This window comes from Anomaloglossus baeobatrachus, chromosome 1, assembly GCF_048569485.1.
Source record: "Anomaloglossus baeobatrachus isolate aAnoBae1 chromosome 1, aAnoBae1.hap1, whole genome shotgun sequence".
NCBI classification, from domain to species: Eukaryota; Metazoa; Chordata; class Amphibia; order Anura; family Aromobatidae; genus Anomaloglossus; species Anomaloglossus baeobatrachus.
Window position 1 is genome coordinate 695,295,260 of NC_134353.1, and position 14,522 is coordinate 695,309,781.

The 14,522-nt window shown below is 53.5% G+C and overlaps 2 protein-coding genes across 2 annotated transcripts in view; one reads left to right on the plus strand and one right to left on the minus strand.

The window, feature by feature from the left end:
• Positions 1-6,110, minus strand: part of COQ5 (coenzyme Q5, methyltransferase) — a 55,037-nt gene extending 48,927 nt beyond the window's left edge. Inside the window, exon 1 of the mRNA XM_075320567.1 lies at positions 5,337-6,110. Coding sequence (XP_075176682.1) covers positions 5,337-5,490 — 154 coding nt within the window. The 5' untranslated portion in view covers positions 5,491-6,110. The remainder of the gene's footprint in view (positions 1-5,336) is intronic.
• The window catches only part of RNF10 (ring finger protein 10), a 50,571-nt gene continuing 41,675 nt past the window's right edge, over positions 5,627-14,522 (plus strand). The window contains exons 1-5 of the mRNA XM_075320554.1: positions 5,627-6,196; positions 9,444-9,625; positions 9,733-9,926; positions 12,612-12,702; positions 13,955-14,139. Of these exons, the coding sequence (XP_075176669.1) occupies positions 6,088-6,196; positions 9,444-9,625; positions 9,733-9,926; positions 12,612-12,702; positions 13,955-14,139 (761 nt within the window). The 5' untranslated portion in view covers positions 5,627-6,087. The remainder of the gene's footprint in view (positions 6,197-9,443; positions 9,626-9,732; positions 9,927-12,611; positions 12,703-13,954; positions 14,140-14,522) is intronic.

A 14,522-nucleotide genomic window follows, 5' to 3' on the forward strand; every position in this document is an offset into this window, starting at 1 on the left:
CTGTATACCCTCTGCCCCTGGATATTCCCCATACCCGCACTGTATACCCTCTGCCCCTGGATACTCCCCATACCCGCACTGTATACCCTCTGCCCCCTGGATACTCCCCATATCCGCACTGTATACCCTCTGCCCCCTGGATACTCCCCATATCCACACTGTATACCCTCTGCCCCCTGGATACTCCCCATACCCGCACTGTATACCCTCTGCCCCCTGGCTACTCCCCATACCCGCACTGTATACCCTCTGCCCCCTGGCTACTCCCCATACCCGCACTGTATACCCTCTGCCCCCTGGATACTCCCCATACCCGCACTGTATACCCTGTGCCCCCTGGCTACTCCCCATACCCGCACTGTATACCCTCTGCCCCCTGGCTACTCCCCATACCCGCACTGTATACCCTCTGCCCCCTGGCTACTCCCCATACCCGCACTGTATACCCTCTGCCCCCTGGCTACTCCCCATACCCGCACTGTATACCCTCTTCCCCCTGGCTACTCCCCATACCCGCACTGTATACCCTCTGCCCCCTGGCTACTCCCCATACCCGCACTGTATACCCTCTGCCCCCTGGCTACTCCCCATATCCGCACTGTATACCCTCTGCCCCTGGATACTCCCCATACCCGCACTGTATACCCTCTGCCCCCTGGCTACTCCCCATACCCGCACTGTATACCCTCTGCCCCCTGGATACTCCCCATACCCGCACTGTATACCCTCTGCCCCCTGGCTACTCCCCATACCCGCACTGTATACCCTCTGCCTCCTGGCTACTCCCCATACCCGCACTGTATACCCTCTGCCCCCTGGATACTCCCCATACCCGCACTGTATACCCTCTGCCCCCTGGCTACTCCCCATACCCGCACTGTATACCCTCTGCCCCCTGGCTACTCCCCATACCCGCACTGTATACCCTCTGCCCCCTGGATACTCCCCATACCCGCACTGTATACCCTCTGCCCCCTGGCTACTCCCCATATCCGCACTGTATACCCTCTGCCCCCTGGCTACTCCCCATACCCGAACTATATACCCTCTGCCTCCTGGATACTCCCCATACCCGCACTGTATACCCTCTGGCCCCTGGCTACTCCCCATACCCGCGCTGTATACCCTCTGCCCCCTGGATACTCCCCATACCCGCACTGTATACCCTCTGCCCCCTGGCTACTCCCCATACCCGCACTATATACCCTCTGCCTCCTGGATACTCCCCATACCCGCACTGTATACGCTCTGCCCCCTGGATACTCCCCATACCCGCACTGTATACCCTCTGCCCCCTGGATACTCCCCATACCCGCACTGTATACCCTCTGCCCCCTGGATACTCCCCATACCCGCACTGTATACCCTCTGCCCCCTGGCTACTCCCCATACCCGCGCTGTATACCCTCTGCCCCCTGGATACTCCCCATACCCGCACTGTATACCCTCTGCCCCCTGGATACTCCCCATACCCGCACTGTATACCCTCTGCCCCCTGGATACTCCCCATACCCGCACTGTATACCCTCTGCCCCCTGGCTACTCCCCATACCCGCACTGTATACCCTCTGCCCCCTGGCTACTCCCCATACCCGCACTGTATACCCTCTGCCCCCTGGATACTCCCCATATCCGCACTGTATACCCTCTGCCCCCTGGATACTCCCCATATCCGCGCTGTATACCCTCTGCCTCCTGGCTACTCCCCATACCCGCACTGTATACCCTCTGCCCCTGGATATTCCCCATACCCGCACTGTATACCCTCTGCCCCTGGATATTCCCCATACCCGCACTGTATACCCTCTGCCCCTGGATACTCCCCATACCCGCACTGTATACCCTCTGCCCCTGGATACTCCCCATACCCGCACTGTATACCCTCTGCCCCTGGATACTCCCCATACCCGCACTGTATACCCTCTGCCCCCTGGATACTCCCCATATCCGCACTGTATACCCTCTGCCCCCTGGATACTCCCCATACCCGCACTGTATACCCTCTGCCCCCTGGATACTCCCCATATCAGCGCTGTATACCCTCTGGCCCCTGGCTACTCCCCATATCCGCGCTGTATACCCTCTGCCCCTGGATACTCCCCATACCCGCACTGTATACCCTCTGCCCCCTGGCTACTCCCCATACCCGCACTGTATACCCTCTGCCCCCTGGCTACTCCCCATACCCGCACTGTATACCCTCTGCCCCCTGGCTACTCCCCATATCCGCACTGTATACCCTCTGCCCCCTGGATACTCCCCATACCCGCGCTGTATACCCTCTGCCCCCTGGATACTCCCCATACCCGCACTGTATACCCTCTGCCCCCTGGATACTCCCCATACCCGCACTGTATACCCTCTGCCCCCTGGATACTCCCCATATCCGCACTGTATACCCTCTGCCCCCTGGATACTCCCCATACCCGCACTGTATACCCTCTGCCCCCTGGCTACTCCCCATACCCGCACTGTATACCCTCTGCCCCCTGGCTACTCCCCATACCCGCACTGTATACCCTCTGCCCCCTGGCTACTCCCCATACCCGCACTGTATACCCTCTGCCCCCTGGCTACTCCCCATATCCGCACTGTATACCCTCTGCCCCTGGATACTCCCCATACCCGCACTGTATACCCTCTGCCCCCTGGCTACTCCCCATACCCGCACTGTATACCCTCTGCCCCCTGGATACTCCCCATACCCGCACTGTATACCCTCTGCCCCCTGGCTACTCCCCATACCCGCACTGTATACCCTCTGCCCCCTGGATACTCCCCATACCCGCACTGTATACCCTCTGCCCCCTGGCTACTCCCCATACCCGCACTGTATACCCTCTGCCCCCTGGCTACTCCCCATACCCGCACTGTATACCCTCTGCCCCCTGGATACTCCCCATACCCGCACTGTATACCCTCTGCCCCCTGGCTACTCCCCATATCCGCACTGTATACCCTCTGCCCCCTGGCTACTCCCCATACCCGAACTATATACCCTCTGCCTCCTGGATACTCCCCATACCCGCACTGTATACCCTCTGGCCCCTGGCTACTCCCCATACCCGCGCTGTATACCCTCTGCCCCCTGGATACTCCCCATACCCGCACTGTATACCCTCTGCCCCCTGGCTACTCCCCATACCCGCACTATATACCCTCTGCCTCCTGGATACTCCCCATACCCGCACTGTATACGCTCTGCCCCCTGGATACTCCCCATACCCGCACTGTATACCCTCTGCCCCCTGGATACTCCCCATACCCGCACTGTATACCCTCTGCCCCCTGGATACTCCCCATACCCGCACTGTATACCCTCTGCCCCCTGGCTACTCCCCATACCCGCGCTGTATACCCTCTGCCCCCTGGATACTCCCCATACCCGCACTGTATACCCTCTGCCCCCTGGATACTCCCCATACCCGCACTGTATACCCTCTGCCCCCTGGATACTCCCCATACCCGCACTGTATACCCTCTGCCCCCTGGCTACTCCCCATACCCGCACTGTATACCCTCTGCCCCCTGGCTACTCCCCATACCCGCACTGTATACCCTCTGCCCCCTGGATACTCCCCATATCCGCACTGTATACCCTCTGCCCCCTGGCTACTCCCCATACCCGCACTGTATACCCTCTGCCCCTGGATACTCCCCATACCCGCACTGTATACCCTCTGCCCCTGGATACTCCCCATACCCGCACTGTATACCCTCTGCCCCTGGATACTCCCCATACCCGCACTGTATACCCTCTGCCCCCTGGATACTCCCCATATCCGCACTGTATACCCTCTGCCCCCTGGATACTCCCCATATCCGCGCTGTATACCCTCTGGCCCCTGGCTACTCCCCATACCCGCACAGTATACCCTCTGCCCCCTGGCTACTCCCCATATCCGCGCTGTATACCCTCTGCCCCTGGATACTCCCCATACCCGCACTGTATACCCTCTGCCCCCTGGCTACTCCCCATACCCGCACTGTATACCCTCTGCCCCCTGGCTACTCCCCATACCCGCACTGTATACCCTCTGCCCCCTGGCTACTCCCCATATCCGCACTGTATACCCTCTGCCCCCTGGATACTCCCCATACCCGCGCTGTATACCCTCTGCCCCCTGGATACTCCCCATACCCGCACTGTATACCCTCTGCCCCTGGATACTCCCCATACCCGCACTGTATACCCTCTGCCCCCTGGCTACTCCCCATACCCGCACTGTATACCCTCTGCCCCTGGATACTCCCCATACCCGCGCTGTATACCCTCTGCCCCCTGGATACTCCCCATATCCGCGCTGTATACCCTCTGCCCCCTGGATACTCCCCATACCCGCACTGTATACCCTCTGCCCCTGGATACTCCCCATACCCGCACTGTATACCCTCTGCCCCCTGGCTACTCCCCATACCCGCACTGTATACCCTCTGCCCCTGGATACTCCCCATACCCGCACTGTATACCCTCTGCCCCCTGGATACTCCCCATACCCGCGCTGTATACCCTCTGCCCCCTGGATACTCCCCATACCCGCACTGTATACCCTCTGCCCCCTGGATACTCCCCATACCCGCACTGTATACCCTCTGCCCCCTGGCTACTCCCCATACCCGCACTATATACCCTCTGCCCCTGGATACTCCCCATACCCGCGCTGTATACCCTCTGCCCCTGGATACTCCCCATACCCGCACTATATACCCTCTGCCCCCTGGATACTCCCCATACCCGCGCTGTATACCCTCTGCCCCCTGGCTACTCCCCATACCCGCACTGTATACCCTCTGCCCCCTGGATACTCCCCATACCCGCACTGTATACCCTCTGCCCCCTGGATATTCCCCATACCCGCACTGTATACCCTCTGCCCCCTGGATACTCCCCATACCCGCACTGTATACCCTCTGCCCCCTGGATACTCCCCATACCCGCACTGTATACCCTCTGCCCCCTGGATACTCCCCATACCCGCACTGTATACCCTCTGCCCCCTGGATACTCCCCATACCCGCACTGTATACCCTCTGCCCCCTGGATACTCCCCATACCCGCACTGTATACCCTCTGCCCCCTGGCTACTCCCCATACCCGCACTATATACCCTCTGCCCCCTGGATACTCCCCATACCCGTGCTGTATACCCTCTGCCCCCTGGATACTCCCCATACCCGCACTGTATACCCTCTGCCCCCTGGATACTACCCATACCCGTGCTGTATACCCTCTGCCCCCTGGCTACTCCCCATATCCGCGCTGTATACCCTCTGCCCCTGTGTAATCGGTGCACACGCCCAGCCACATTCCGTTATCACAGCCGGGCTCTCGTTACCTTTCTCTCCCTTCTCCTCTTCCGGGACAGTCTGGAAGCCGAAGTGCGTCTGTCTCCCGGGCGCGTCTGTCTGGTGAGGGCGCTGCCAGCTGAGCCTCACACTCCTCCATGAGACCGGGCACCAGCGGCTGGCACACTTCATAGAAGCCGCCATACTCGTGCCCCCCACAGCCCTGGTGACCTCTGCACAGTGTATTACACTATACTACACCACAGAATAACAGGCCATAAAACTACATGTCCCAGAAGTCCAAGTGCCAAGCCACACCCCCCTGTATAAAAGCTCGTCATCGGGGACGTGACGCTGCCAGGCGGACAGTCGCCATTACACAAGCGGCTTCGGTTGTCTGCCCCTTCACGGGAGCGGGGGAATCCTCCACCGAGCAGATCAGAGAGTCCCCTCCGGACTCCCAGCAACCGGGTCCACCGCTCCCTGGGCCTCTGCCCTCCAGACTGCGTGTACAGCGGGGCCCGACTCTGATCGCCTCCGGTGGGGCCCGCAGCGCCCGACTCTGATCGCCTCCGGTGGGGCCCGCAGCGCCCGACTCTGATCGCCTCCGGCGGGGCCCCCGCTCCGCTCCAGCCCCAGCGTCTTTCCTCCTTCTACACTGTTTATTTTCTTTTTCTTCTCTGGTTGGATATCAAGATGTCGCCATGAATCCCTCTCTCCGTTCCTCGCCGCTTCTGCAGGCCATGCTCCTGGCCCCCCGCCGGCCTCTGCTCGGTGCTTCCCCCGCTGTCCGTGCGGCCTATGCCGCTGAGCTCAGCTGCAGACATGGATCCCGGATCCAACAACACCAGCAAAACCCAGAACCGTGCGGGCTCTGCCGGGCCGTCCGGGGACTCTAAGGCCAAGAACGGTAATGAGCCTGCGGCCGCCTGTGTGCGGGGGAGATGTCAGTATACAGAGAGCACTGGGGAGCAGGTGACCAGCAGAGGCCACGCATGTGCCCCGACCACCTGGAGGAGTCATCCACCCCTGTGGGAGTTAGAAGTCATTGCTTGGACTGTAGTGGGTGCGAGTTGACTTGCAGGACCCGGACCAGTGGCCACATCTGTAGTCATTGGGCGCCTTGTTAGCCAGCACCAGGTTGGCTAATCAAAACAAGAGCTGTGGCTGTTCAGTTGGGTGGTCCTCAGAACTACAGATTGCTCAAGGGATAGTCCTGCCAAATCTAGTTAGGACCCTGTGTGGCCACAATTCCCCCATGGTCTGGTACATGCCACATCCCTGTAATGTGGGGTCCTGAGTATACGAGGCAGTGGGAGACCCTCGTCCGATCTGTACTGATGGTGACTGCTCCCTGGACGTCCCAGTATAATCTGATTTTACATGGGAGAGCCGTCTGCCTTCCGTTACTCCACCCAGTTGTGCCGTCACAGATAGGACAGACGAGTCAGGGTGGTGACACTATCACTTGTTTACTTCAACTAAGTTTGTGAAGAGAGACTTTCCTTCACGATCCTAGTTCTTATTTTCCTGCATTAGATGGTGATGTGCAGATATATATTCCTCAGATTGATGGCTTTCTACCAAGCACCGTGAGTCGGGGAGAGGCTGTCAATCAGTGGCTCAAGCATCTGGGGGGTCCCCGCAAAAAATGAACCTTCTCAAAAGCTACTTCTAGTTAACTCTTAATGGGATTGTTCAGATTTAGATAAATCTGTTTTATACCGAAAACCAGTGCTACTGCTCTACAGTAGTGATGGGCAGTCCGGCTCTTTTGGGTGATCTGGTTCCTATGGCTCCGTTCACCAAAAAGAGCCGGATCTTTCAGCTCGTTCTCGGCTCCTTATTAAATGTGTTTACCTTAGGTGAACACATATTTAAGATTATAGTAACTCAGCCAAAGCCCCACCCAACCGCGGCTAAACCCTGCCCACTTACAAGCAGCCAATTAGATTGCTGAGTAGGCGGGGTTTAGCCGCGGGTGGGCGGGGTTTTGACAGCGAAAAGAGCAGTTTAGATATTTAAGTGGCTCACTTTGGTGATCCGGCTCCTGTCGTTCACAGCAGTGAGCCGGATCTTTGTGTCGGATCATTCGCGACCGACACATCACTACTCTACAGCTTGTGTGGAGTTGCAGTTCCAGTCGCAGCCTGTAGATAGGAGGTGGCGCTGTTCTATGGAACAAGGCAAGCAGTGTTTTCATATTTCTGGAAACCTCTGATCGGCATGTCACTACTGTATACCATCAGACAGGGCAGCATAACTGAGTGAGGTCCCCTTTAATGCAGGGGTGCACATCCAGGGGCCACATGTGGCCGGCGACTGCCATTCTGTGTGGTCCCTAAGCATATGGACAGAAAAATGCTTGTCTGGTTCCCTATGTGATCAGGAACTGGCAACTAATGGTGCCCGGTGCAGACCTCGCCGGATTAGGAGATTGGGGTCTAGTCACCAGCTTTGCCCTCCAGAAAGGAGTGTGTGGATCAGGTCTTCTGTCCCGGTGACTCTCCGATGTAGTTTATGGGAGTTGTGAAACATTAGTCTACAAAACACATGACTTATCGTATAGCCATATGCATGCAGGACTGCGCCCGGTCTAGGGTGTACTCGGTTCTTTACTGTTAGAATTGGCTTCCCATTGGTTTTCTTGGGAAATGTTCAAAATTATGTGAAATAACCCAACACTGCACGGAGGGAGCTTTCCTCTAAGATCAGACATGTATTTGATGCAATCTGAGTGGATTGGTGGAAGAGCCCTGTCAGTAGGTGGAAATCATCCCGGCATGCCAGAACGGTCAGCTATACCCCATTCATCTTTACTTCAGCCCCTAGATTGGTTCAGTATGAGAGTGACTCTTGGACCAAGCAACGTGCACCCCAGCTTTAAAGGGACTGTCCGCACAGAATGTGCAAATCAAGCGCAGGCGCTCGGTGTGATGGTGTGGCCAATCCTTCATATACACCTTCCCACCTGCTCGTCTTCCATTTGTCTCCAGCTTCATAAAGCCAAAGAGGAGATGGACATAGAACATGTGTATAAATGTTCGGCCCCACCGTGACGCACGGAGCAGCTGCACTTGGTTTGCGCAGTCATTCTCTGACAGTCCTTTTTAAAGACTCTTTAGGCTGCTTTCACACATCAGTATTTGCCATCAGGCACGATACGGCGAAAAAACTGATGCAACGGATCCGGCAAAAAAAAACCGGATCAGTTCCTTCAGTTTTTTGACAGCTCCGTTGTTACTGAGCATGCTCAGTTCAAAAAAACGGATCCGCTGGCTGTATCAGTTTTTTCTGCATTACTCTGGATCCGGCGTCCATAGGCTTCCATAAAACACGCCGTACGGCGTGATCATTTTTTTTTTTTTTTTTTGCCGGACACAAACGTTCTTTCACGTTTCATCCGCAAAAGCAAATTTTGCTGTATCCGGCGAAAGCCGGATGGAACGCAAGGCCGTCCGGTGCTAATAGAAGTCTGTGGGGGACAAACTCTTCCGGCGACAACAGAGGCCGGATGTGTCTTTCATGTTTCTGCCGGATTGCGCCTGATAACCAAAAACTGATGTGTGAAAGCAGCCTTACTAGTTTTGTCACCTCATCTGAGAGAAGCATGATGTAGGGACTGAGACCCTGATTCCAGTGATGTCACTTATTGGGCTGTTTGCTGTTTCACTAATCTCCTGATAAGTGATTTTTTTCACTCAAACAAGCAAATCTGCTGCCATGTGGTTCTCTACACACATGTACTCTGTATAACCCTGCTTTCTGCCTATGCGGCGTGTGTAATCAGGGGTGTGGAAGGGGTTATATAGAGCTCTGGGTTCAGAGAACTAGTAGATCTGCAGCAAAATGTAGTTTTTCTTAATCCAAATTCAAACAAGCAGGCCAGGAAGTGATAAATCACCAGAATCGAGGTCTCTGCCCCCTGCATTGTTTGCTGAGTGGGTAGCAAAAGCCTGGGGGCCCACCGCGCTGGTCTTGGGGTTCTGTGGCACTGGCTTTGCATTGGGATATGGACCAATCCCAGGGGCCATGGTGCTGGTGTTCTATCACTAGTTATACAGTCATGTCGTGTTTTAGCGGATATTCCCAATTTTCATGCTTTTATTTGTAGCTTATGTCTTTAATGTTACTAACATTTTATATCTAAATTTCAGATGGAAAAAGTGGCAGTAGCTCAAAGCCACGCTATAGCCGCAAACGTGAAAATTCTTGCCCCAAAACTGAGAGCTTTACCGGTCAGGCCCGCCGCCCCGGTCCACAGAAAAGCAAGACTTTTAACAAGGTTCCCCCTCAGAGAGGAGGATCGAAACAGTACACATATGGAAGAAGAGAAGAGGTAAGCACAGGAGAAGATTTTATTCAGCTGGGCCTCCCAACACCAGGTCCAGTTCCCAGGTATACAGTATGATATAGTCCACCCTGAACACTGCCTATTGTTTGCAGGTAGCAGACACCCAACGGGCAGAGTTTAGCCCAGCACAGTATTCAGGACCGAAGAAAATCAGCTTGAACCACTTGTTAAACTTTACATATGAACCACGTGGTCATCCTGGAGCACATAGAGAAAGCCACGGAAACTGGGGCCGGAGAAAGTGGGGCCACAAGCCATTTAACAAGGAGTTGTTTCTGCAAGCCAAGTAAGTTCTGATTGAAGGGCTTCTTTCATGTTGATTAAAATAAAATGTGTTCAATTCCTTCTGTTCTTCCATCTTGCGCCTCTCTGAGGCCGGGCCGCGTACACCCGGCGTCTGAGGGTCAATGTGAGTGAACAAAGACTCATGCCTGATATGTCCAGGAGCTGCGGTGACCCCTGCTCGTGGAAATCATGTTATCACGCCCGCAGGGACCTAACACTGAAAGCGGGCCGATTAGCATGGGGAACTAATGCCCCATTAACTAGTCACAGGCCTAATTAGTAGGAAAAGCAGACTTGTTATAAATGCTCTTTGATTAAACATTAGTATTAGTGAATAGCATTATACAGGGCTGGTCAGGCAGGGAATTTGGGCACACAGGTATGAATGCTGCTGGGTTAGAGAACAAAAAGGACCTGATGGTTTCCCTTTAAAGGGAACCAATCACCAGGATTGTCATAACCTAAAGCCTGTGCTATACTGGCACTATCAGGCTGATTCTCCACATACCTTTGTCAGCTCGGATGTTTAGGTTTTGAAATCCAAGAAAGTAAAGTTTATAAATTTGGCAGCTTCTTGAGTGACAGCAGCTGAGGATCAGATAATATCTGGGGGATATTCATAGTTATCCCCTCCCCCTGTTACAATTAGCAGAAGTATTATATAATCGATTTTAACTTTTCACTTGCTGGACTTGTGAGGTCATGCCCATGTGACCAGAAGGGGCAGGGCCTCAGCCAACAGAAAAATGTTGCTTCCTGGTATCACTTTGTTGGCTGAGGCTCCGCCCCTCTTGGTCACATGGGTATGACCTCACACAGGTCCTGCTAGTGAAAAGTTATAGAATTTACATAAGTATTTTACAATCAAACAGGGGGAGGGGATAACTATGAATATCCCCCAGCTATTTTCTGATACTCAGCTGCTGTCACTCAAGAAGCTGCTGATTTTATAAACTTCACTTTCTTGGATTTCAAAACCTAAACATCCGAGCTGACCACTACAGGTATGTATAGAATCAGCCTGATAGTGCCAGTATAGCACTGGCTTTAGGTTACCGTATTTTTCGGATTATAAGACGCACTTTTCCTCCCAAAAATTTGGGAGGAAAATGAGGCGTGTGTCTTTAAAATCCGAATACAGCTTACCGGGGTGCAGTTTGTGTGGCGGCCGAGTGCCTGTGGCTGCGTGCAGGCAGCCGGCTGCCTGTTTGTGCCGGCTGCCTCTCTGTACGTGCGGGCAGCCGGTGCCCGTCGGTGCTGGCTGCCTCTGTGCGTGCGGGCAGCCGGGTGCCTGTCGGTGCCGCCTGCCTCTGGGCGGGCAGGCGGCCTGCTCGCTGTCACTGTGCGTGTGTACTTCGGGCGGGTGGCTGTGCGGCAGGTGTCCCAGTGTCTCCACGGTCCAGTTTCAAATGATGGTGACGGGAGTCAGCGTGTGCGCAAATGGAGCCCTTGGATGAGCGCTCCATCTGCGCATGCGCCGCTCCAGGCGCCATCATTTGAAGCGGGACCGCGGACACACTGACACTTCACCGGCATGCTCCACCTGTCACCCGCCGCCACGGACCCGCCGCGGCACCCACCACGGATGACGCCGCCACTGACTGCTGCTGCCGCCACGGACCCGCTGCGGCTGACTCTACTAACCCGCCGCGGCTGCCAGCACAATCTCTGCCTCCTGTGACCCCCGCTTCACCACCACTGCTGCCCCCCTCTGATAAGACAACACCGGATTATAAGACTGACCCCATTTTTTTTTTTTACCTCTAAATTTGGGGTGCATTTTATAATCCGGTGCGCCTTATAAAACGAAAAATACGGTGTATACTAAAATCCTGGTGATTAGATCCCTTTAAGGAGAAACATGATAGTGGGGTGGGGGTTCTGGCCTCTTGCTCAAACAGACTAAAAGTATAGGGAATTTTTATTTCCCAACATCCCCATTAGAATAAGGATCAGGAGATCTGATGTACTACCACTGTTCCATTCATACTCTATGGGGAGAAGTTAAATGCATTGCTTGTAAGTCCCAGAAGGAAAATATGGCGCAGTGATCCAGCATGCACTCTGCTGCTCCTTTCGAAGGCTGCGTGACCACGATCAGTATTTGCAGCGTTTTGGACGCATCGTCCTTCAGCTGCATCCAAAACGCTGCGTTGTACAGTACAAGCACAGTTTATAGATTTCTAGAAATCCCGTGCCCACTGTGCTTGTTTTTTCCACAGCAAACACTGACCTGCGGTGCATTTTTCCAGACCGCAGCATGTCAATTGTTTGCTGCGGATTCGCATGCGTCTTTCGTAGGGAGAACACAAGCAAGAGACCGCAGCGCACTAAACCCTGATAGTACAAACAGCTGTGTTCTCTTGCGGAGGAGATGTGCGGCCCCGCAGGTCAGGACCCGCTGCGTCGAGGACAGAGAGTCCTGATCCTGGGCACATACCCTGACAGGGACAAAAAAAAGTTCCCAGTTATGCCGGTCCCTGCAGCCAGACTTTCTTTGCAGACTTGCTTTCACATGACATCTCCCTATAGTCTGTAATATCTGTCCCTTTATTATGACAGCATTCATCCATGTTATGTTTTATCATGTTAATCTCATGATGCAGAAGACAGCTGTGAATGGTATAAGTTCTCTTAGGTAATCTCTCTACATTGATTTTTGCCCTGCATCCGTGGTATGTTCTAGCTGCCAGTTCGTGGTGTCGGATGATCAGGATTACAGTGTACATTTCACGGATCCAGACACACTCGTCAGCTGGGATCTGGTGGAACAAGTGGTAAGCAGAGCTATGTACAATCTGTATAAATCTAATCCGATACCTCTCCTGAAATGTCCATTTTATTATGTATTGCCCATAAGACTGAAATTGTGGCCCATACTAGTTATGTTGTGGATTTCCTCTGTTCCTCCTGGAAATATGCGAATTGACAATGGAGGGGGTGTCCAATGTATACACTGATACTATCCAACCAGTTGTGTGTAGGAACAGGCCTCTTTGACAAGACGTGTGGTGTGTGTGTGTGTGTGTGTGGTGTGTGTGTGTGGTGTGTGTGTGTGTGGTGTGTGGTGTGTGGTGTGTGGTGTGTGGTGTGTGGTGTGTGGTGTGTGGTGTGTGGTGTGTGGTGTGTGGTGTGTGTGTGTGGTGTGTGTGTTTTTTTTTTTTTCTAGTATAAGGCAGCATGGCTCTTTAGACCAGCTGATAGGCAACAAGCACTCGGTTTGTATCACCCTACGAGAGGGCAAAACCCTTCGCTTGTCGAGTGATTATATATGCTGGCATTAATATATAGATTGCTGGTGGTGCCCTGTGTATAAAGATGCCAGTTTATTTTGACATGTTATAGTATTTACAGGTAACCTTTTTGATATTCAGTTTTGTGGAAGGGTGAGCAAGCAGCAGTTCTTGCACTGTCTAATTCTGGCATTAATTTTACACTTTTCGTTGTGTGGATAGAATAAAGTGGTGACCTTTATAGATCATGTCGTCAGTTATTGTTGATCCTGGCTAGTTCTCACCTATCTTGACAGTTGTAGTCAGTGTCCTATCTGTGATTGCATGGGGCTAGCACCTGTTCAATGACTAGAACTATTCAGGGACTAGTACACTCTGCAGTTGACATATGTACGTCCTTTTTGCATTAAAGGGGATTGTACATGCTTGGGATGGCACTTTGACTCAACTTCTTTTAATCCCACAGTGTGCACGCCGTCAGGATTCTCTGGTGCTGGTGGATGCTCATGTGATTAAATATGCCACTTGCATACATGGGATCACGTGCCAACTAGCCGTGCACAGCCTCACTCAATTCACTTGTATTGAGCGGGACTCAGCAGGTCTAGTTGGAATGTGGCCACAAGTATGCAAATCCTAAGGTGTTAATAGAGGGAAGTTCTGAGCAAATGACCAGTTTAGTTATTGACTTCTGAACGCTTTAATGCTTTAGGATCTGCCCAGAACTGTACACTGCTGGGGTGGCATTTCTGTACAAACTGACTTTCTAAATGTGTAATTGTTTTGCCTGTTTCAGCGCGTCTCCAGCCATGAAGTGCCATCTTGTCCTATATGTCTGTATCCTCCCATTGCTGCAAAGATCACTCGCTGTGGACACATTTACTGCTGGGCTTGCATATTGCACTACCTGTCACTGAGCGAAAAGGACTGGAGTCGATGTCCAATTTGCTACAGCTCAATTATTAAAAAAGACCTGAAAAGGTAACACTGTGGTACCTGATGTCACTGAGAGGGGGTGTAATTGTGGCATTCTGAATAGAAACGTAGGTATAAGGCTGTGCGCACGTTGCGTAACTGCATGCGTCCTGCGTCCCCTGCATAATCTATGGAGATTATGCAGGAGACGTGCGCAAGTGACGTATTAGAGCGCAGCGCTTCGGCTGCTGCCCGAAGCGCACGTTCTAAGAAGTGACATGTCACTACTTTCGTGCGCTCTGCATGAAGTCCCTGCTCTGTCTATGGGAGGGACTACATGCAGAGCGCATGGAATCTGCTTTTGTTTCTGCAGCGATTTGAAGCGCACGTGTGCTGTTCAAATCACTGCAGAAATTTCTGCAGGGACAGAATGCAACATGCGCACATAG